The 22,295-nt window shown below is 48.0% G+C and overlaps 1 protein-coding gene across 5 annotated transcripts in view; it reads right to left on the bottom strand.

Annotated features, from left to right (window-relative positions):
• Positions 1 to 22,295, bottom strand: part of LOC142578646 (transient-receptor-potential-like protein) — a 302,488-nt gene that overhangs the window by 51,146 nt on the left and 229,047 nt on the right. For all 5 annotated transcript variants that reach the window (XM_075688081.1, XM_075688079.1, XM_075688082.1 and 2 more), the window contains one exon: positions 19,168 to 19,363. In XM_075688081.1, coding sequence (XP_075544196.1) covers positions 19,168 to 19,363 — 196 coding nt within the window. The remainder of the gene's footprint in view (positions 1 to 19,167; positions 19,364 to 22,295) is intronic.

Genomic DNA, 22,295 nt, shown 5'->3' with positions numbered 1-22,295 from the left:
GACTCCTTGGATGCGGTGATGTGTCCTGACGTGTGCTGACGTGTGTGTGCTCAGACATTTAGTGAGCTCAGACATTTCAAATTCTACATGGAGTGTGCTCCCACATCTGGAGCCATTGTAGATATGTAAAATAAACCTATTTCTTTCGCTCCTACTCCCGGACATACCAATTCCTGTGCCTGGAGAATTGATGGCCTAAACGCTACCTCGAGCAGCAACAGTATTGATACTCAGTAAGTCTTTTATGCTTGCTACTGGCACAATTTAGTTGCATCGCGCTTTGTTTGTTGCAGTCACAAAACGCCGATTCTTGTGAGCACATAATATTTTTCAATAACTGTTTATCTTGAATGCTGTCTATCTTGGGGTGTTTCACTTTCTTGTAGCAAGTGCTCTCGAGTTCCTTTTCATTCTTTCCTTTTGTTTATTCTACCCTTTTCGAATATGAGGCTACTAACACTCGAGATTATTTACATATTAATTTTTTTTATTCGATTCATTTAGCGAATGTGATTGCATTCCTCGATATATGCTATGAAAGGTGATCTTTATGCATTCTTGTTGATTGTTAGTGTCGCGGGTGTATCTTATCTCTTAGGATTTGTTTTGGCTTTCTCTGTTTTCTTTACTGCGCGTGTTATTTATTCCTTTGCAGCATGTTGTTGGTTTTGAGTGCTGTGCACACTTTTTCGTGGTGATGTATATTCACATACATCACCATACCCTTGTCGATAACCCTTTTTCTGTTTATTATGTGAGTGCAGAATTTACACTGAACGCTTTTGTTATTTCCTCCACTTGTACGATTTAAAAGTGCACCACGACTCACTTGCTGTCGAACTCTAAGGGGGCCGGAGACTAGACAAGTTGCCATTTGTAGTTTTCTTTTCCGCCACTCCTATATTCCTCATGGAGAAATAAAAATTCCTTTGATTGACTGAAATTCAACGTATTCAATGCATTTTCAATGTGCACAGCCGCGCATATATTGTAGTCAGTGAATCTGCAGTATGCGCTGCTGCGAAGAAAGCTTTGTGTTGGACAGCTTGTGTTGTGCATAAGAGATCGCAGAGTGAGAGAAAAAAAAGATGCGTCGTCGAGCTCGAAATGAAGCACACTGCCGTGTCGAAGAAGAACTTCGCCCATGCCCGCATGTATGATGTGTGTGGTAGGGGACGAGTTTAACTTTTCACCGCATGCTGTCCCGGATGACATGGCTTCACTTACAAATAACGACACGTTCCGTAATATATATCTGGCCAAATATTCTTCTGCTCAAAACGAGTAGTTTGAGTTTTTTACGGTTTTTTTTTTACGAACAGCGTGCAGGTATACTTCGTTGTAATTTCAATAACGCGTCACCTTCCTTTTCTCCAGTGTTCTTTTTCTTTTTTTGTTACTGTCAGTTTCTCTTACGAACACTAAGCGAACTGTATGTGTAATACCGGTAACGTATCTTCACACCTCTTTCAATCTCCATTTCTGCATGCTTTTTCTGTTGCTATTGCACGTACTGTTTTAGGACCAGTGCAACCTGTGTGCTTAGAAACTAGTTAGTAATATCGGTAGCGATAATCTTCTCGATTGTAGTCCTCTCTTATTTTCGTTTATTATTGTTTCCGCTAGTGGAGCATAAATAAGGATTATCACGATTATTTGCTTTTTTTTTCTGTTGGCTCTCATTGCGCCACGGTGTAAAACTAGATTTCGGGGTTTCACGCGCCAGAACCCCGAAACCACCTCGGTTCTTTAACGCTCATCCTACGGACGGTGCACACGCGTGCGCTACCGCGTCCCACCGCAGTCACGCAGCGGCCGGGCATCGATCTCAGCTGCGCACCGCCGCCACCCGTGGCGGGTGGGCTGCACGGCAAAAGTCTGACCGAAGTGTAACCACGCGACGACGACGACCCTTTCGCCCACCGCTGCAGCCCATTGGTTCTAACGTTGCGTTGACGAGCTCCTTTGCAGGATCGACGTCGCGGGTTCGATCCCCGCCGCGGCGGCTGCACTCCTTCGTTTCGCTTCGCCCAGATTTCAACATGTCTGTTGCATCCGCGCTATTTTTGTTAATTCTACGCATGCACAATAAAACTGAAAGTGAAGAGGAAGTTGACATGTCTAGCTGCAGTGAACCCGCAGTGCGCTCCTTGCAAAGAATACTTGTAAAGAATACTAGTAACCAGTTTTTTTTTTCACTGCGAGGACATGTTAGAAGAATAGAAAATGAGCCAAAATATGTGGGCGCACCCCAAACAGGCGGGCTTCGTTTCGCACGCGGCAGGTCTGCGTGCAGCCTCCTCGCGCACCCGCCGCGAGCAACCCGTGCGAAGGAAACGCAACCAGCGCCCGGCAGAGGAGACCAGCTTTGTTCGACTTCTCTAAAGGAAGCGGTCGGCCAAGAGGCGATGTCGCCACTCCGCGCAGTGGACAAAGGACGGCGTCATTTATTCGGAGCCAGAGACGGGAGCCGAGCGAGGCGTCGTTCCCGGCTCGCAAGTGGTGCTGGCATGCAGACAAGCGGACGGGCCACAGCGTCTCAGAGAAACAGAAAAGCTCCCGAAACGAGGCGGCGGGAGACACTTAATTATTTTGCTGTTGCTCGTTTCATCTCGAAAATTTTGGACTGGCTCATTTATGCGTCGGGCGCAGAAAAATCGGGGTGACGTTTTGAAGCCGCCTGAGAAAAGCGAGGAGTGCTACGAAATTTCCACAACGTGATAGGTTCTGGAGTCAAGGGTCGGTTCTTTGTGTTTCACGCCGCCTTCGAGAAGTGCTTACGAAATAAAGAGAGGAACGGGGAAAGTACGGGGCGGGTACATTTCTCGCGGCAATCAAAGCCAGCGACGCGGCGCCACTGACTCATCTCACCCTTGTTGCACTGCGTTTTTGTCCGGCAATTTATGCGAGTAGCTTCGTTGCTTCCCGCCCGCCTTCTAGTGAGCGTCTCTCCAGCCCTGGATGAAGAGTCCGGCAGTTCAACCTAGCGTCAGAAATGAAAAACAAATATTCGCGCTCTATTTCTCCCCGCTTACCAGGTCACGCGCGCCAATTCTTTCGATGCCGAAGATGAACTAAGAGATATTTCTCACTTTTGGCTTCACCGCAGCCATTTTGGTCGTTGTTGCCTTCACTTTTCACGCCAGCGAAATCATGCATTCGCAGTGCAACGATACAAGCATTGGTTCAAGAGAAGGCAAGGACTTTCGTGGAGGAAAGGAAGCGCACAGGAACAGAAATTGAGCGCCGAATTGCGCTGCGCCAGTTTCCTGCTGGCTGCTCAAATTACACCCTTCAGTTTATAATGAAGTGGAATCGAAAAAGGCCTCACACAAGCTTCGAGCGGTGAATCAATGCGCCACGACATCATAAGTGAAATGTTGTTGCCCTGATGAGCTATATGCATGATTTTTTTTATGACATACCACAGGAAGAAGTACACACATTACAAAGGCCAATAGGCAAGTCTCACTTTCTTGTTTGATGTAGCAGTGTGCTCGCCAGCAAAGTGCGGTCTGTGTAAGCGAAAGAAAGCATTCGTTCTCAAGTGGTTATTGCTCACCCTAGAAAAACTCTTGCAGTTTCGTTTCCTGTAGTTTAGTTTGCGTTACGTGCAATACGTCGTGGTATATTTTCATTACGGATAATTTTTGAATGCGTGCGTTTATTTGTTTCAGCGTGAAGGAGTGGTAGCTTTAGATCGAAGATATCGCCTGACATCCGCCACCGTTAGGCTCAGTGGCTGCTGAACACGAGGTCGCGGGTTCGACTTCCGACCATGGCATGGCTTTTAGACGGGGGAGGAATTGAAAAAAAAAAAAAGAACGCCCGCGTAGCCTTGGGCGCGATTTAAATAACGAGGCAGCCAAACTTCTAGCCCCACAACGACGGCAACGCTAGCTCCACTCGGGGCACGTGACGCACCACGATTTAACATTTCCACCCGGACCTTGCGACACTTGAGCGTCGCGCTTTTTTAAGGCTGCGCAGCGTGGCATGTTCGCCGACGACCACTCGCCCAGCCGCTCACTTATTTTCGCCATTCGCCGCGAGATCGAACTACAGGCGGCAGCACCGTCGCCGCGTGGACGGGCGTTCGAGGGCGCGCATTGAAATACACTACACGACGGCGTTCCGCTGTGAACGATTCGGCCCAATTTCGTGGGAACGAAACGTGCTGGCCGTAGTGAAGTGAGATTACGTTGCCCCTCGATGCCACATTTTTTTGCACGCAATGCGCAGCCCGTTTCTGTTCACTTGACAGGAGCGCAAGGTGTCCTTCAGCGGGCACTCAGCCAGACAGCCTCTGTTTCGGTACTTTCTTGGGGCTTGTTGTGCAAGTTTCGCTTGTGTTCCGCCTGCTCGGTTAATATAGTTGCACAAGTGAATAATTACTGCACTCTCTGCGAATGTTGCGCTGGTTTAAAAAAAAGTAAATATTTCTGCGAACAAAGGTAAATTAGGAAGTTAATGCGCATTGCATCACCAACTGTGCGCATACATTTCAGTTTTTTTATTCGCTGCGAAATCCAAACAGTTAATGAGTTCAATTAAGAAAGCTAGGCCACTGTAAGTGACAGTACCATAGTAGGAGCATCAGGTTGCTTCAGACGAGAACATTCTTATTGCCATTGCACGGTTACGCGCACGATAGCGTTCTGACAAAGTTGCAATTGTTTGAAGAGCTAGAATCACTAGATTGTTTTATTTCATCTAACAATGGACATTGCCTTGCGTCAACCTAACAACGCCACAATGAAGAGCGAAAGTAAATTATAATAGCCACCTCTCAACTAAGTGTTATGACGTCTTAGGTCTAGAGAATGCCGTGTCACACATCACGATTTTCACATAGTGTAGGAGTACTGACTTCTGTGCTAGTTGGTTCGGTGCAGTTGTTGGGGCCAAGAACGACAAGGACGCCCGGGCCGTTCCTCCTTTGGCCGGAGGGTACCAATGACTCGTGTGGTACCTCACTTTGGTTTTCAGTTTGTAGCAGCGAATCAAAGTACAGAAGCCAACGATTTAATTGAAATGCAAAATTAGTTCACCGTGGCGACATCAGAACCACATATTAAAAAAAAAAAAACGCCTCTGATTGAGTGCTCACTAAACGAGCGCCATGCGGTTATCCTAATATGAAGTGTATGACGTGTTACGACATGAGTGTACGCTTACGATTCTTCTTTCTTTCCACTGCTGAGTGATGGTCACGCCACCCCGTTTGCATTTCCTGGTCTCAGAGAGATCAGCACGTCGTGAGAGTCGACAAAGCGCCGCATTCACGCCTCGTTGCTACCGCTCGACGTGTTTAAAACGAGGTAACCTGCTTTTTTGTAATGTGCTCGAAGCACGAACCAATAACAGGATTGATATGATCATGGCGAAAGAAGGGTGCGACGATGACACATCACGCGCTCGACACGGGCAGTCACTGGTCTCATGCCACGTACAGCGCTGAGACGGCAGCGCAAGGCTTTTCAATTATGGGGTTTCACGTACCGAAACCGCGTTCTGAATATGAGGCACGCAGTAGTGGGGGACTCCGGATTAATTTTGACCACCTGGTGTTCGTTAACGTGCACCTAAATCTAAGTACACGGTTTGCATTTCGCCCCCATCGAAATGCAGCCGCCGGGATCTGATGGCGCGACGTCGCGCTTAGCAGCGACGTCGCGCCATCAGATCATATATATATATATATATATATATATATATATTCTTTGGGAAACTCTCTGAGGCAATACAGCACGTATCGAATTTTTTCACAAGTATGAAATAGCTTCCTACGTTATTCCGCTATTCCGCTATTGAACCCGCCCCCTCTGCAAAGACACTCGAAGGTTTCTTTAATACGAAGCATTCTTCTACGACTGCAGTCACTTTTGTTGCAGGTAGGCGGGGCATCGCGATATTTTTGGTGGGCCAATACCGGTGACAGTGCAGTCTCAAATTATGCGCCACAGGGCGCACTGGGCATGTGCCCACTGGGATTAGTTTGCTTTTATAATTTGCCATTAGAAACACTCTGTCTTGCATATTACAAGCATAAAAACGGTGTAAATATAATCATGCGCTACACAACTGTTACATTATTCAGACACTGAGCAAAACGAGAATAAGGTAAAAGCGGAAGCCAACGTTTCGACAAGTGGACTTGTCTTCTTCAAGGCGACATATGCCTTCCTCAATCCCACTAAAGAAAGGCGTCAGGCAGGGAGATACGATCTCTACAATACTCTTCACAGCGTGTTTACAGGAGGTATTCAGAGGCCTGGATTGGGAAGAATTGGGGATAAGGGTTAATGGAGAATACCCTAGCAACTTGCGATTCGCTGATGATATTACCTTGCTTAGTAACTCAGGGGACCAATTGCAATGCATGCTCACTGATCTGGAGAGCCCAAGCAGAAGGGCGGGTCTAAAAATTTATCTGCAGAAAACTAAAGTAATGTGTAGCAGTCTCGGAAGACAAAAGCAGTTTACGATAGGCAGCGAGGCACTGGAAGTGTTAAGGGAATACATCTACTTAGGACAAGTAGTGACTGCGGATCCGGATCATGAGACTGAAATAATCAGAAGAATAAGAATGGGCTCGGGTGCGTTTGGCAGGTATTCTCAGATCATGAACAGCAGGTTGCCATTATCCCTCAAAAGAAAAGTTTAATACCCCCCCCCCCCCCCCATCTGTGTCTCACCAGTACTCACGTACGGGCGAGAAACCTGGAGGCTTACGAAAAGGGTTCTACTTAAATTGAGGACGACGCAACGACCTATGGAAAGAAGAATGATAGGTGTAACGTTAAGGGATAAGAAAAGAGCAGATTGGGTGAGGGAATAAACGCGAGTTAATGATATCTTAGTTGAAATCAAGAAAAAGAAATGGGCAGGACACGTAATGAGGAGGGAAGATAACCGATGGTCATTAAGAGTTACGGACTGGATTCCAAGGGAAGGGAAGCGTAGCAGGGCGCGGCAGAAAGTTAGGTGGGCGGATGAGATTAAGATGTTTGCAGGGACGACATGGTCACAATTTGTACATGACCGGGGTAGTTGGAGAAGTATGGGAGAGGCCTTTGCCCTGCAGTGGGCGTAGCCAGGCTGATGATGATGATGTTGCCTTCCTCGGCACAGTATGTATAGGGAGTAAGAATAGCGATGTGGTCGGGTTGGTTTAGGTCCATGGCACAAAATTACTGCAGCGCGAAGCACTGAAGTGTAGAAAGAAAGGTCAGACAAGAGCGAATCAAGAAGGAGCGCAAGCGTTTGTCCTATTGCAATCCTCCGTCCTTTTCGGAACTTTCTTTCCGCACTTCAGTGCTTCGCGCTGCAGAAATTTTACGCCATATAGGGAAGTTTCTTTCAAACGGGAGAGGGGGTAAGGAGCGTGGACGAGGCAACGACGGAGGCTGTGTTAGCGGCAGGGCGTAGAAATGAAAAGAAAGATGTGCTATTTAGCCATGTGTGCGTTTTTTTTTTCATTTTTTATTATTATTATTTTTTTTTTGTGGAAGGTGCCTGGACGACGACGACGACGACGACGGGGAGGGGGGAGGGGGAGTATATATCTGCTCCGTTGGAGGTCAGTGAGCTATTGTCTCTCTAAAAGAGGGAATGAAAGGAGCGGCAGAAAACGGTGCTCGTGAAAAAAAAAACACAAATATATAAACGAAAGAACGAAAGGAATGACTTAAAGAAAAGGGGGGTTGGAATATGATTGACAACCCAACTAACACAAAAAAAAAAGGTACGCAACTCGATGAAAAGATAACTAAGTGCTGTTGCCTATAGTTGGAAGTTTAGCATAGCGAAAAGATTCTAAAGCTCTCTTGAAACGTTGATGCCTATTGGTTGCAATGTCTTGAACTTATGGATGAGGTATGATTCTCTGTATTTTCTTTCTCACGCAGAACGGAAATTTGACTGTAGGTAGTAGAGTTTAAGTTCATCGAAGTCGAAGTTATAACCTGGTTTGTTGAAATGCTCGGCGACGGCTTTGGTAAGCCTTTTAGCTGCGTCTGCGCGATGTCCGTTTTACCTGACGTTCATTGATTGTCCAGTTTCACCGATATAATTGTTTACTACAGAAGGAACATTCAGGCATATAAATCGCGTCGGAACTAGCGCAAGGAAAGCTCCTTTTCACTTCGAGTGTATAACTATTTGCGGTGTTTTTTAATGTCACTTTGAAGTTGCCTGCACGTTTTACAGCTGGGGCAACAACATGCTTTTGTTACGGGGGGGATGATGTCAGCTGACTTTTGCGTGCCCTAACTTGTGTCATTGGTCATTTAGGTGGTGGACATAATCGTTGTCTTCGCTGCAGATTCTTCTTATCAGGCGTCACGAGAAGATGATCTTTTTGGGTGAAGGCAACTGGTCAATAAACCCACATATGCTACCTGAAGGCATCAGGTAGCCTTCAGGTAGCCTTCGGGTAGCATATGCGGGTTTATTGACCAGTTGCCTTCACCCAAAAAGATCACGTTCTTGTGACGCCTGCGGCAAAAAGGACGTCCCACGTCCGCCGCCAAGGTCTGTGTGTGGTGGCGCTGGCTAACACTCCCAGGGTTCCACTAGGACACATAAATACCCAAGAAAGTGGATGGGAAAACAGCGCCGCGGTAGCTCAATTGGTAGAGCATCGCACGCGAAATGCGAAGGTTGTGGGTTCGGTTCCCACCTGCGGCAAGTTGTTTTTTCATCCACTTTATTTTCCATTAATTGTTCGTTTCTTTATTTCATTTATTAAGCAGAAGTAATTCCCCCAAGTTGTCCTTGGTGTCAATGTTTGTTGGGTTCTTATGATAAAGCTATAGGCAACAGCACTTATCTTTCATTCAGTTGCTTAGTGTTTGTTTTTCTTTCCTCCCTTCCTTTTCTTCTTTTGTTTATATATTTATTCTATTTTAGTAATATATCTTTTTTTCCATGAGCACCATTTCCTGCTGCTCCTTTTACTGCCTCTTTCAGAGCGACAATAGCTCACTGACCTCCAGCGGAGCAGGTAATGACCCCGTCGTCATCCAGGCCCCTCCTGAAAAAAGAAAAAAAAAAAAAGAAAAACGGCTGACGGCTGACACGCGGCTAAACGGCGCACCTTTCCTTTCAATTCTACACCCTCACCGCTCACACACCCTCGGTCGTTGCCTGGCCCACCCGCCTTCCACCTCTCCCCTTTAGAACAACCCTACCTACTTATACTGTGCCGAGGAAAGCATATCTCGCATTGAGAAAGACAAGTCCACTTGTGGAAAATTTGGCTCTCGCTGTTACCTTGCTCTCGTTTTGCTCATCGTCTTGAGTTCCCATCTCCCGCCGTCCCCGTGTTTTCCCATCATTGAGACACGCATCTCTAGTAAACCTCAATGCTCCGCATTAAATGGACATCATCTGCAGTTGATTATGCCAACCTTTTCTTTACGATCATGATAAGACATAGAAAACGCGTATCGATTTTATTGATCGTTCACTTAATAGTTAGGTCGCGTTTACTCTGCGAATGAACATTTGCTGAATTTTAAGATGTTCCCGCATGGCGTTTCATCGTCACCTACCTTAAATATGGTATTGTGTGGAGTGTACGTCCACCCAAAAAATACGCTCGCTGACATCTAAAAGTGCACCAGTGGCATTCTCTGCGCTCTAGAAAACGAATCGCTCGCTCATTGGACGGGACAAAGGACAGGGTCAACGATAACGCGATTCGGCCCCACTCTGCATTCAAACCCCACAAAGAAATGACGCGCTTCAAGACTGGCGCAGCAGTAATTTATGACGAGTATATTTAGTGCGTCTCTGTCCTAATTATCACGGATCGATAGAACCATTTTACAGCTTTATTTTATTCGTGGTAAACAACAGAGCGGGCTATGAAGATCGATGAACCTTCATTAGCGCTTTCAGCTCACTCTCGAGGTCGAAAGCGGGTGCAGTTAGACGGAATGGCGCTTCTGATTATCTTTCTCTCAGCTTTACTATGCGATTGCTTCGGTTTTCGTAGGCGATGTCAATGATATATTTACATTATGCGCAAAAAAGTAGTGAAAAATAAAAGAAAGAAAGAAAACAAGTAAAAAAGGTGTGTTCAATTAAGCCGTGCTGAGCTGCCGAACACATGCTGAGAATGTGGTACCGTGTACACATCCCGAAAGATTTCAATTAAATTTAAAGCGACTCAGGTAGACGGTTGCGCTTTTATTGCGATAGCAATTCTATGGACACTCCGGGCGCATTTCTGCCGTCGCCGTGAGGCTCCGTGCAAAGTCCAAGGCGGCGCCGCGTGCTGCACGCGCGAGTGAAAGCGCGCGACGGTGAGAGATTCTTGTTTAAGGAAGGAGAAAATTAGGGTAACTGCCTCTCAGTTGAGGATACCTCAACCGCGCTGCACAGGGGGAAAGGGAATAGATAGATGGGTGAAAGAGGGGCGGCGGCTAGAACGCCGTGCGCGGGCAAGTCGGTGGCCTTCGCCTATGAGGCGCGGTGACGCGCCTAGTCGTGACGTAGCAGTGCTTCCTGCGCGGCGAGAGCCGCGTCACACATTGGACGAACGTTGCCGTCGATGGCTGGGCACTGGACGAGCAGGGCCCGGAGTGCAGCAGCGAGAGCGGCTATTAGCGCGTCTCTGGGGTCGCTGTTCGCAGCAGTTGGAGGGCCGCATGACGGCTCAGCTGCGGCTGTCTGGTTGTTGCGGCCGCGCAGGGCGTCACTGTACGATCGGCCCTGCGGGGAGCTAGCAGACGTAGACGAAGCGGCCGTACGCGGCTCGGTCGGTGCGGCGCCGGCTAGTTCAAGCGCTTTTTTGCGCGATAGGGGCCGCTGAGACGAAGACGGCAACACGGCCGCCCTTCCCTGGCGCTGCCACTCAGGACAGCTCGGTTCGGTTGAGGGGTGACGGCCACCGCAATTTACGCAGCGTGGCTTTTCGGCGGGGCAGTCTCCTGTGGCGTGCGACTCACCGCAGCGAAGGCAGCGGTCGTCGCGGAAGCAGGTGGCGCCGGCGTGGCCGAAAACGCCGCAGCGGTCACATTGTAGTGGTCGAGGCAGACGGGCACGAACGGCGCGGAGCTGCTTGAAGAGTTGCGCCCGTCCTTGTCCTTACTCGTCCGTGTCTTTTTTAGCGCAATTCCCTTCTTAAGTAAGAGTCGCACGTTTGTGGGTACGACGCTCCCGGCGAAGGTAACAGTGACGCTAGCGCCACTCCGTGAACATGACAGCACCGCGACGGGGGCTTCGATGTTTTCTTTCACAGTGCGGGCGTCGAAGGATGGGTCGACCCCATAAATGACACCCGCACAGGAGTTGCTGTGCAGTGCCTTCGAGCGCACCGCCACGTCACTGATGTCGCACACTGGGAGGATGGGCGCCAAGTCGGCACCGCGCGTCACATCCGCAGCCACCACATTGCGACGAAAGTCCACGCGAACGCATCTCACACCTGGAACACAGGAGAGTTGGGCCGCGATACTATTCCGCGAGAGTGCCAGGAAGGTTGCTTTGCTCCCGGTGGGACGGTATAGAACCGTGACTGAGGTATCGTGAGCGACACCGCCGTCAGCGGGTGGGGAGTGCGGCTCGAAGTCGACGAACCGTCGAAAACGGCGTCTCCTTCTTGCGGGCTTCTCCGGCTGTAACGCTGCGGGCTGGCAGGGTTGGGCGTTTTTGGCTGCCTCGAGCAGCTGCGGGGAGTTCCGTGGGTTGAGCTCCCCTGTTCCCTCAGGTACTGGGGCAGGGGTAGGCGCTCTCGGCCGGCTCTTGTTGGACGAGGGGCCGTCAGCTGGGTCGTCATCGACGGGAGCGGCCGCCGCCGCAGGTGCGGTGGGCTCGCTGTTGGTGAGCGGGGGCGCGGAGCAGGCCGTCGGCGACGACAATGATGGAAAATCCGGCCCGACAGGACTTGCCTCGGGCGAGGTGGTCGCGTCCGTGCGGGAGGACGTAGTGTCGGCACCAATCATGCTTGCGGTTGGTAAGAAGAAGGTGCCGGCACTCTCGTCGGTGTCGCCGGTCGACGGGCAGCTGGCAACGTCGTCGGTGGAGGCAGCCGAAGTGGGGGCCTCTGAGGTGGTGTCCGTTGAGGCGGACTGTGCGGCGTGGTGGCCGCTGGGAGCAGTCTCCGGCGCATCAAAAGGAAACGCGCGGAAGAAAGTATCCAGGGGTATTGGAACGCGCGCGGATGGCGTCGCACTCCCCTGTGAAGGTGGGCATGACGGCGTGGAGCTCGCCGAGTCGGCCGACAGTGCACGCAGCGTACGTGCCTTCAGCCCGCGCTTCCATCGCAAGGCAGGAGGCGATCTGCCGGTGCGCGGCTGCCGTCCACGCGGGTGGTGCTGCAGGGCTCGTCGGGACTCCGAGTCGTCGAAGCCAGGAGATGGCTTCTTCGGCCTCTTCCTCTGCTGCTTCTTCGGAGGGTCACCCATAAGAGATGGGGCCTCCGTGCGGAAGCGTGGCTCAGTAGGTCGTGCCAGCTGCCGTGCGAGCCCTGAAAAGGGCTGCGCTCATGAGCGCGGTCGAAGGCGGAGACGTGCGCGCGCGAGTAGTGGCGGGCGAGCCGTAGTCGTCGGAGCGAGGGGCGATGCGACCACTCGCTTCGAGTGTCCGGGAACGTCTCCGAGGGTGAGCCGGCGAACGCGGCTCAGTCTCGCGTGCGGGCGCGACCGGAAGCGCGCCGCCTCCAGTCGCGCGCGAGGCATGAGGCCAGGGACGGGTGGGGGCGTTCTTCCCTGGCGGCTGCTGCTAACGGCGTGCCCGCGCGGGCCTCGTCTTCGAAGCGATCTGCGATGTTCGCAGAGCTTTGTATGCGCTGCGCTTTCGACGTTTCGTTTTCGTTGAAGCGAGAGATGCACGAAGTTCAATGCGATCGCTGCTCCTGCCGCGATTCCTCACTCCAGGACTTTGACAGCGAGTTTCCGCGCTCATCGAGCGAGATGTATTCATGTTTACCTGTGCGCGCGTGACACCGTGCTTGTTAATTTAGTTAAAACACATTTGCGGGCTAGTTAGCTTGAATCCATGATAGAATGTATAAGCGCGACTGAACGAGGACGTAGAAAAAAGAACAGACACGCAGTCTCTGTGTGTCTGCTTCTTTCTACGTCCTCGTTCAGTCGCGTTTACGCATTACGTTAATTTAGTAAGCGAATGCTTACAAGTTTATACGGACCATAAAACTACTATCCTTACTTGGTGTAGCTATCTACTAATTTGCTATCGCAATCGGTGCTCTGCCTTTCGGGCGAAACTGCAACTTTTTCGCTAAAGGTTATTCGCTTACTGTACATTCCTCTCCCCTGATATACGCACGCCTTTTATGAGCCCAACAGTGGGAATAAATAACGCTGGCGTTTGCTGAAGAGGACACCGCAGAAGTAATTTGCATCTGCTAGCGTAGCTCACTTGGTAGGTCGAAAAGGGGCCGGGTTCGACACCACAACCAGGGCGAATCATCTTTCGACTGCGTAGCTTTATTTTTAAGGTTCCCGTATGGGCTTTCTTCGTAGATTCGTGCTACCTATAGGTCGATGACGACTTTGCCCTTAACATTATTCTAGCAGATTTCATCAATAATGAATTTTGTAAACCTATCAAACACGCTTCTTTGACGATCCGTAACATCGTCCTGTTCATGTGGATGCTTCATGCGATTGGCTACAGCAATGATCACAGCTTCGATGTTTCTTTAATACTAGTCTCCTGGTTCAATGAAGATATTTACCCGTTTCTTGCATCTCATTCGCATTAATGTAAAATTCTATCGTGTTATCTGTTTAGTGCTTGGAGTTTTACTCACATATGGCAACTTATGCAGCATTTCCCCCCTATCTTGCGTTGCTACTTTCTTTATACCTCTACAGATAACAGGTCTTCTGTTAATCGTGCTGGTGTAATATTATGTATAAGAGCGGTAAGCTGGATATATATATACATATATATATATAAAGTCAGATGTGTTCTCGGATACAGTGAGTTGAGGTGCTTGAATGACGTCTTTAATTCTTGCCTTTTCACTTTTCACAAACTCTTCTAACTTGCTTTGGTGTAGTCTTTTAGACGGACTTTCATGATGCTGCCAAATTGTTGTTTTTACTTTTTTTGTTATTACTTTATTGTTGTTTAAGGTGCATGCAAGTGATCTGCAGCACTTATCGTTGTTATTGACTTGTGGCCAGATTGACGGTGCTATGCCAAATGACAGTGGTACAGCACGTGCTCGGGAGCCCCCTATACCTTGTGCGCATTTAAAAAATGCGCATTCCTGTTACCTGCATTCCCTGGTGAAGGCAGGAACCCGGCTGAAACGTCGGAAAAAATAAAATGTTTTCGTTTCGTGCGTCCCAGCATTCAAGCACTTATATTTGTATATATATGAACGAGAAGAAGGGAAACCAAGGGGCCCGATTTTTATTAGTCATATCGTCAGAAGCCAACAAACAAAGACACCAAGGACAGCACAGGCGAAATTACTTGTACTCATTAATTCAATTAAATAATAATAAATTAATCGAAATGAAAGTAGACGAATAAACTGGCCGCAGGTGGGATGCGAACTCAGGTCTTAACATTACGCGTGCGATGTTCTCACTAGTAAATGAATAAACACACAAAAGACACTCGCCTCCACTGCGCGCAAAGCAAAGCTGTTGCCTACGTTCGACAAGCACCACACGCCACGTGTGCGCCCCCTAAGCGCTGCATACGCCCTCATTTTTCTAGGCTTTCCGCTATGCGCAAGCGCCTTAATGAACTAAATTAATGTTTAAAAGTAAATTGCGCCAGACTATTCGTAAAATACAACTTATACACAAGCTGCAGGCCTGATAGTTTCGGATTGTAATTCGAATATACGAGAAAACATAATTCTGTTACGCAAAAACTCAAAAGGCAAAGCCCTTCTCCAGCTGCCGTTTGAGGTCTGTCTAAGTTGCCGCGGCCGCTAGGGGGTGGTACTGTTCTTGGGTGGGCATAAAACGGGCCCACGAAAAATTCCGACAAACTAGAGGCTAACAGCTTCGCTGTAAAACATTCAGCAGAGATTGAGGGTTACATTCTCGGTGGCTAAGACTGATGCATGGGTAGGTATGTGCTGAGCCCGTTGTGACCTGCTTTCAGGTCACTGTACCTGTTCGTTGTGCCTGGTTTCAAGCAGTCTGCACCGAGTGCCGGGAGGGCCTCAGCACACGCCTCTTCAGGGATACATACACAATTTATTATCGGTGATTTACTTTTACACGTAGCACAGAAGCGGTAACAAACTTGGCACAACAAATATGGAAGAGCGACGCACTGCGTTATATCAGACTGATTTTTTACAACAACATCGCCGTTGGAGATTTCTCCTACTTTGGGAACTTGTTTGTATAAGCTTGTTGGAAGCAATGCCTACCTCTCTTGCGTCTTTTCACCGCCACCACCACCACCACCACCACCACCACCACCACCACCACCACCACCACCACCATCATCATCATCATCATCATCATCATCATCAGACTAAAACCATGATATTTTAGCCTATTCGAATGAAAAGTGCGGAGACAGACAACCGAAGCCTTTTCACAGTGCTGTCATGGGCTCGTTCCCACAGCGGTTTCGGGTGGCGACAGTGTCCGCCGCCGCCGCTGCCGGTGTTCGTAGCAGCTGTCGTCGAGAGTGGGAAAAAAGAAAGAGACCCGGTTGCCGTCGGGATGGAAGCCGGGCTCACTGAATGGAAGTCAGCTGCTCTACCAGTGAGTAACGCCAGCGCGTGCTAGCTTGCAGCGGACGGGAAAATTCTGTATAAACGCGTCCTAGTGCGCGAGAAGACACGACGATGAAGATGTTTATTTAATGGCATCCCATTTGAAACGGGGTGGTGAAAAACAGTCACCTAGGCCTGCTTGATTTAGTCAGGTATGCTATACACGTTTCTTATCGAGCACTTTTGTATAAATCTCCTTAATCTTCTTTCTTTCTTTCAGAATCTACTTTGTACCGCTTGCCATGACTGTAAGAGATCCGGTCGTATCAATCTCTTTCCTGCCTCTTTTTTTTCACCAATACTCTAAACGTCTTTTTCTAATCTGTGTTGCTGACCGGTTGACGCTTTCGTCCACTTTAAACCCAGAGCGCTTCTATAAGGTGTACGTTATGTACGGTTCTCACTGGATGACTCTCTTCGCATTCCATTAGGATGTGCTGTGTGGTCTCCTGCAGCATAGACATTTTTTGCTGCAGCATAGACGTGCATCATCTTGTAGAAAATATTAGCTCTGATATGTTTTTGCCCTCAGGATAGGGGCTCGAGCCTAAAATAGCAAGGCACTGCCGTTTGTGTTATCGCTCAAGTTTCCCCGTCTAATTTCTTGCTTCTCATTATTGTAAGTTTTTGTTTGCATTCTTTGCATCCAGCTAACTGTCTCTGTTTCTCTCGCTTTCTTTCTGATCACTCTTGGTTGTCTATTTACAGTTTAAATTACCGTGTACTTGGTTGTCAACTTTCTTGAGATCTTCTTCCATTCTCTGCACTATGTGCACCGGGTAGCGTCGATACGTGCACATTTTGCAATGCACTTGCATATTGTTACAGGAGGTAGAACGTCATGTAGCAGATACACATGTAGCGGTACAAGGCAGTTAAAAAAGGTTTGAGGAGATGTACACAAGAATGCTAGAAAAAGTATACATTGCGCACCTGAATAAATCAGGCTGGCTAGGTGACTATGTCACCGCCGCGTTTCAAAGAGGATGCCAATAAATCATGATCATCTTTAGCATCGCATCACGCCACTTGCCTTGCAAGGCGAGATTCGCGCCACGTAGCGTCTATCGTGCGCCACTTGCATTGCAGTTGCATATTATTACGCCAGGTGGCACGCCATGTAGCAGCTGCATAGGTAGCGGTGCAAGGTAGATAGAGGAGTGTTGAGGAAGGAAAGGAAGATTATGAAGATGTATAAATATTGATGTAATGATAAACATGTATGATATACCTGATTCAAGCAGGCTAGGCGACTGTTTTTTCCCGTCCCGTTTCCAAGGGAATGCCATTAATTCACCATCGTGAATCATCATTACCATCGTAATGTGTCATTTCACATGCGCGCCGCGTAGCGTCGATACGTACAAACTTTGCATTGCAGTTCCATTATATTCCACAAGGTGTACCGACACGTAGCAGTTGCACGTAGCAGTTGCGTGCAGCTGACGCTGGATGTAGCAGGCTAGGTGACTATTTGTCACCATGCCGTTTCGAAGGGGATGTCAAAATTATCATCACCATCGTCGACAGCAACGTACCGTGCCACGGGGTCAAAGGATGCGACATGTGCCCCACGTAGTCTGGATACCCGTGCTTACACTTCGGCGCACGTTATGGCGCCTCTTCGCAAGGTACGAACCTAAGGAGGCGATTCGTAGAGCTACGCGCGCGGCTGCAACCAGGCAACGTCGGGCTCAGCAGGCCGCTGTGCAGAGAGCGGGACAAGCCGCAGCTCACCGTTGACAACGGGCCGACAGTTCAGATCGTTCTCGTGAAAATGACGCGAAGACCTGTAGTGCGTAGTGCCGAAAATGAAGCTCACATGTAGCCGCTCCTCCAGCTTACGCTGTGGCTGTGCTGCCTGTGCCACGCAGGCCTGTGAGTTCTTTCGAACCGAATTCGTAAAGTCTGACGTAACATTTTAAAAGCGTCAAAGGCCACGGCGGCCGCATTTCGATGAGGGCGAAATGCGAAAACACCCGTGTACTTGGATTCAGGTGCACGTTAAAGAACCCCAGGTGGTCAAAATTTTCGGAGTCCTCCACTACGGCGTGCCTCATAATCAAAGTGGTTTTGGCACGTAAAACCCGATAATTTTTTTAAAGCGTAAAACGAGCCCAATTTAATAAACACTACATTCGGAGAGCTTGCAGGTATGTAATAAGTACTTTATGATTACAGCTACATTTTGTGCGCGATAGACCAACATTTACTATTAGAGTATTTATTTGAATTTATTATGGTTGTCAACAAAGTTGAACGCCGCTTTTACGAAGTCCACGGGGAATGGTCAAACTTTCAAAGTGAAAGTCCGCACTGAAGAGGCTGACACGTGATTTGTCAGCAGAGCGACGCCGAATCCCAGGAAAATCTCAATCATGACCCCGCGATGAATGAACGACGGCGGCCAAAGGCAACTTTTAATAATAATAATATTTGGGGTTTTACGTGCCAAAACCACTTTCTGATTATGAGGCACGCCGTAGTGGAAGACTCCGGAAATTTTGACCACCTGGGGTTCTTTAACGTGCACCTAAATCTAAGCACACGGGTGTTTTCGCATTTCGCCCCCATCGAAATGCTGCCGCCGTGGCCGGGATTCGATCCCGCGACCTCGTGCTCAGCAGCCCAACACCATGGCCACTGAGCAACCACGGCGGGTAACTTTTATCTGTAGTAAACGTAGCGTGATAGAAAAATCTATGCTTGGAAAGGGTCTTTTCTTACTGGACGGGGAGGATGAGAAGGGAAAGGTAACGAGGTCAACCAGATGCTGTTTGCTACCCTACGAAAGGGAAGCGACGGAGCTAAGTAGGCAGGGAAGCCCGGACGACGGTTCTTGTACGTGCGCGTAACCAGGCGGCGGTGTAGCTCCAGGCACGGCTGACAGACGCTGCCAGTGTAAACGCGATCGTACATACCAGAAGTGGTATCGTGGCATTTAGAGAAACGACGACATGAAATAAAATCCTGGTGCTCTACTTTTTTTTCTCGCACCGGCAGTTGTAAACATGCTATTGTAAGTGCCACAAATCCAGAACGATATAGCCCACTACCGCTAAGTTAAGCATCTGACGATTTTAACTCGCTCAAATCCTTTATGTTTCGACAGTCGTATTCCAGAAAAAGAGGATTATTGAATGCCAAACATGTTATATGTCACCTTTATTTAACCTGAGTCTCCCCCCCCCCCCCCCGACAAAAAAAAATAAGAGAGAGAGAGAGCGTAGTTTACTGCGCCGTCCACTTTCAGTGGGAGAAGCCCTGTTTAGCGCATTCATAGGAGTTCTAAGTAATAAGAATGTAGTCGCGTTAAAGGCGAAGTACCGCCGGCATGAACCGTGCACGAAATGTGCGGCGTGCCGAATCACAACGCATGACGACATTGGCTGCTGCGTTGGGCACCGATCGCCAGAGGGGGGCGGCCCACGTACCTCGATGTCCTGGAATGATCGGCTCATCATGGCGATGAGCATGTTGATCATGACGGTCATGGCCATGATCATGTAGGCGCCCAGCAGGGCATGGCCCACCCACTTGGTGAAGGGCTGGTCCTTGCGCGCGCTGATGTCCTTGATGGGAATCACGCCGAACAGTGACCACAGCAGCGACGTGTAGCTGGCGTCGATCCTGAAAGCATGAGAAGAAAAATAAAGAAGGATAATTTTTACTGCGATTTCACCGGCATACGTTTGTTACTGTATGTAGCGTGCCTTAATTATATACGCGTAAAAATTGCCTTCGACCCTGCCTGCTGCCTGAGCATTGCTCACGAGAAGCTGAAGAAGTCACCGTCTAGCGTGATCGCACTTGTAACCGTACGGATGTAAATCTCTATAAACATTCTAGGAAGTCCGACGGCTTCACGTTGTGGTGGTCGTCTTCGAATTGCAAAGCCAGCAAAAGTTTTTGGTTGCAGAAAAATAGAAAGAGAGACAAGAAAGAAGGAAGGAACATTCCTTGAATTCTGGCCTCCTGTCCAGGACGACTGGATGCTGAGACACTGGCGAGGTTACAGAGCTACATTTTGTCGCGGCAACGGATCCCTAGATGAATACATGTTTCATCTGGCGGCATAGAGGTATAAGTCGACATCCGTGGCATCCCCCGATCGACACCCTCGGAGGGATGACCCATGTATTTTGCATAATGTGGAAGAATACCAAGGTTGCCGCTGCTTTCGAGGCAAAGGGGGGCAAAAGCCTGCATGCAAGGTCACTGAGTAGATGTCGGTAAATTTTGTGACTAGTGATTTAACCAAACAGCTGAACAAGCAACGTGCTGAAGAATAACGACTTCACAGAAGAGTGAACCAGAGTCCAGTCCACTGTGTCCGTAGTGTGAACAGTTTTGGCACCGAAACAAGCGAGAAACGTAACACACTGAGGTAATCGTGAGAATATAATGCACAGATATGTTCCTGTGTATCACAAGTACTGTGCAGAAAGAATGTAGTGAACTTTACAGCCATTAGAATGAGAAAATATATAACATGACACATATACCTTTATTATTGCATTATCATGAGCGCTGACTTTTCTTTCTAGAGAATGACCAAGTTCTAGGTTTTCAACTCCACTGCAATAAAATCAAGCTTCATGGTCTTTAACAAAACCACTTATCAACCGTTCACAGTATGGGGAGACTGAACATCTACAGTAGACGATCAAGGGTGCCTGGGCGAGTATGTATTAAATATGTAAATAATTACGATAAACGGATTAAGAGGCAATCAAATGCAAACCAATGAAACAAGAATAATGAAACATTGACCGCAGTGGTGGATCGAGAAGTACGAGGAAACACACGCCGCGTGGAAAGTTACATAGTGAGTGTCGCGTGTGTGCGTCGTGTTTAAAATCACAGGTGTATTCGGGACTGGAGGTTAATCAAAAGGTCGTTGTTAGACTAACAAGGGAGCAGCAGCGTATGTAGGGAGACAAAGGCTAGGCGTCGTCCAAGGGGCAGGAGTCTCGGAGAAAAATTTGCTTAAAAAACCAAAGAAATGTAATAGATGGACGGCTGGGACACTTAAGTACCTGCATAAAAAGGATGTTGCCTCCCATTGAAGAAAAAAAGGAACAAAAACACGTCGTGTACAGCGGCTGACAAAAGGGCTTTAAACTAGGGGTAGGCGAATATTCGAAGTTGCGAATACGAACTGAATATTTCACACTAACTATTCGTAATTGAAGAGGAACTATTCGCTGATTTAGAATATTAATAAAATACGAAATTTCTCGCCACAACCGACTGTTAAAGTATGGGTGCTGTTATCTGTCTGCTGAGCAAAGTACCGGAAGTTATAAGAAGTGAAACAACGAGAAAAGCTTTCGAAGCAATGAAGAAACAAAATGGGTAATGCAAGACTTCTTTAAATTTAACATGGCAACCTGTGATTATTGCTTGTATTCTGTCATTTAGTGTATTTGGCATTTAGTCATATAGCAGTCTTATTTTTCATGCAACAACCAGTTATCTTTCTTTTACAACGGGCCCTTTTACATGTAGCTACGGCATACAAGTGCTTCAACAACGTTCTTTTCTTTTTCTACAACTTCTGATTTTTTTTTCATTTGTCTTTTGTTTTTGGAACGCTAGTCACACAGAAGCCATTCATTCCTGGCGCGCTTGTTTTCAAACGGGCTGAAAAAGTGGTTGAGCGGATATTTGTGCACTTCCTTAATTACAAATTAGTGATTTTAACTTTAAAATCGATGTTTTTTTACCTCATATAGTCAGCTGACTTTTTTTTTTTGCGCTATTCAATGCATGCGTGCTACCTAACTGTATCGGAATAGTCCACTTTTAAATATGTGTCATTGTGTCACTATTCGATATTCGATTCCTATTCGAAAATTTTATATTCGCCCACCTCTGTTCAAAACATAATATCCGGTATCCAGAAGTAGTATACTGAATATGCGCGACGGAAAGGAAGCCAGCTATGGAACCTTATCGAATAGCGATGGTTGACACCTGAAGGGCAAAGTTCTTAAGCAATTCGAAGGGCAGTGCTTGAAGCTAGGTTAAGATGTTAAAATAAATAAATAAATAAATAAATAAATAAATAAATAAATAAATAAATAAATAAATAAATAATGGGGTTTCACGTACCAGAACCACGATCTCATTATGAGGTACGCCGTAGTGGGGGACTCCGGAATAATTTCGACCACATAGGGTTCTTTTAGGTGCACCTAAATGTAAGTGCACGGGTGTTTTCACATTTCGCCCTCATCTAGACGCGGCCACCGTGGTCGGGATTCAATACTGCGAGCGCGTGCTTAGCCGCCCAGCATCATGGCCACTAATTAACCACGGCGGGTCCACACCAAGATGTCTGGGAGAGCGGAGTGAATGGAGAAGATTCCGTGGTCGGAAACGGGGACCGATGAAGATGAAGCAATACACCAAGGCTCCCGAGGAAGAAAGATGAGAGGGCTTGAATATGGCGACAGGTGGTTACAGTAAATGCCCGAAGGTTCTCGGCCCCCTTTCAGAGACTTCTACAAATTCCGCCAGCAAAAACTAATGTTCATCTTTTAAAACTTCTTAAACT

This window comes from Dermacentor variabilis, chromosome 4, assembly GCF_050947875.1.
Source record: "Dermacentor variabilis isolate Ectoservices chromosome 4, ASM5094787v1, whole genome shotgun sequence".
Taxonomy (NCBI): domain Eukaryota; kingdom Metazoa; phylum Arthropoda; class Arachnida; order Ixodida; family Ixodidae; genus Dermacentor; species Dermacentor variabilis.
The sequence above is the reverse complement of the archived record's forward strand: the minus strand, read 5'-3'. Positions and strand labels throughout refer to the sequence as shown.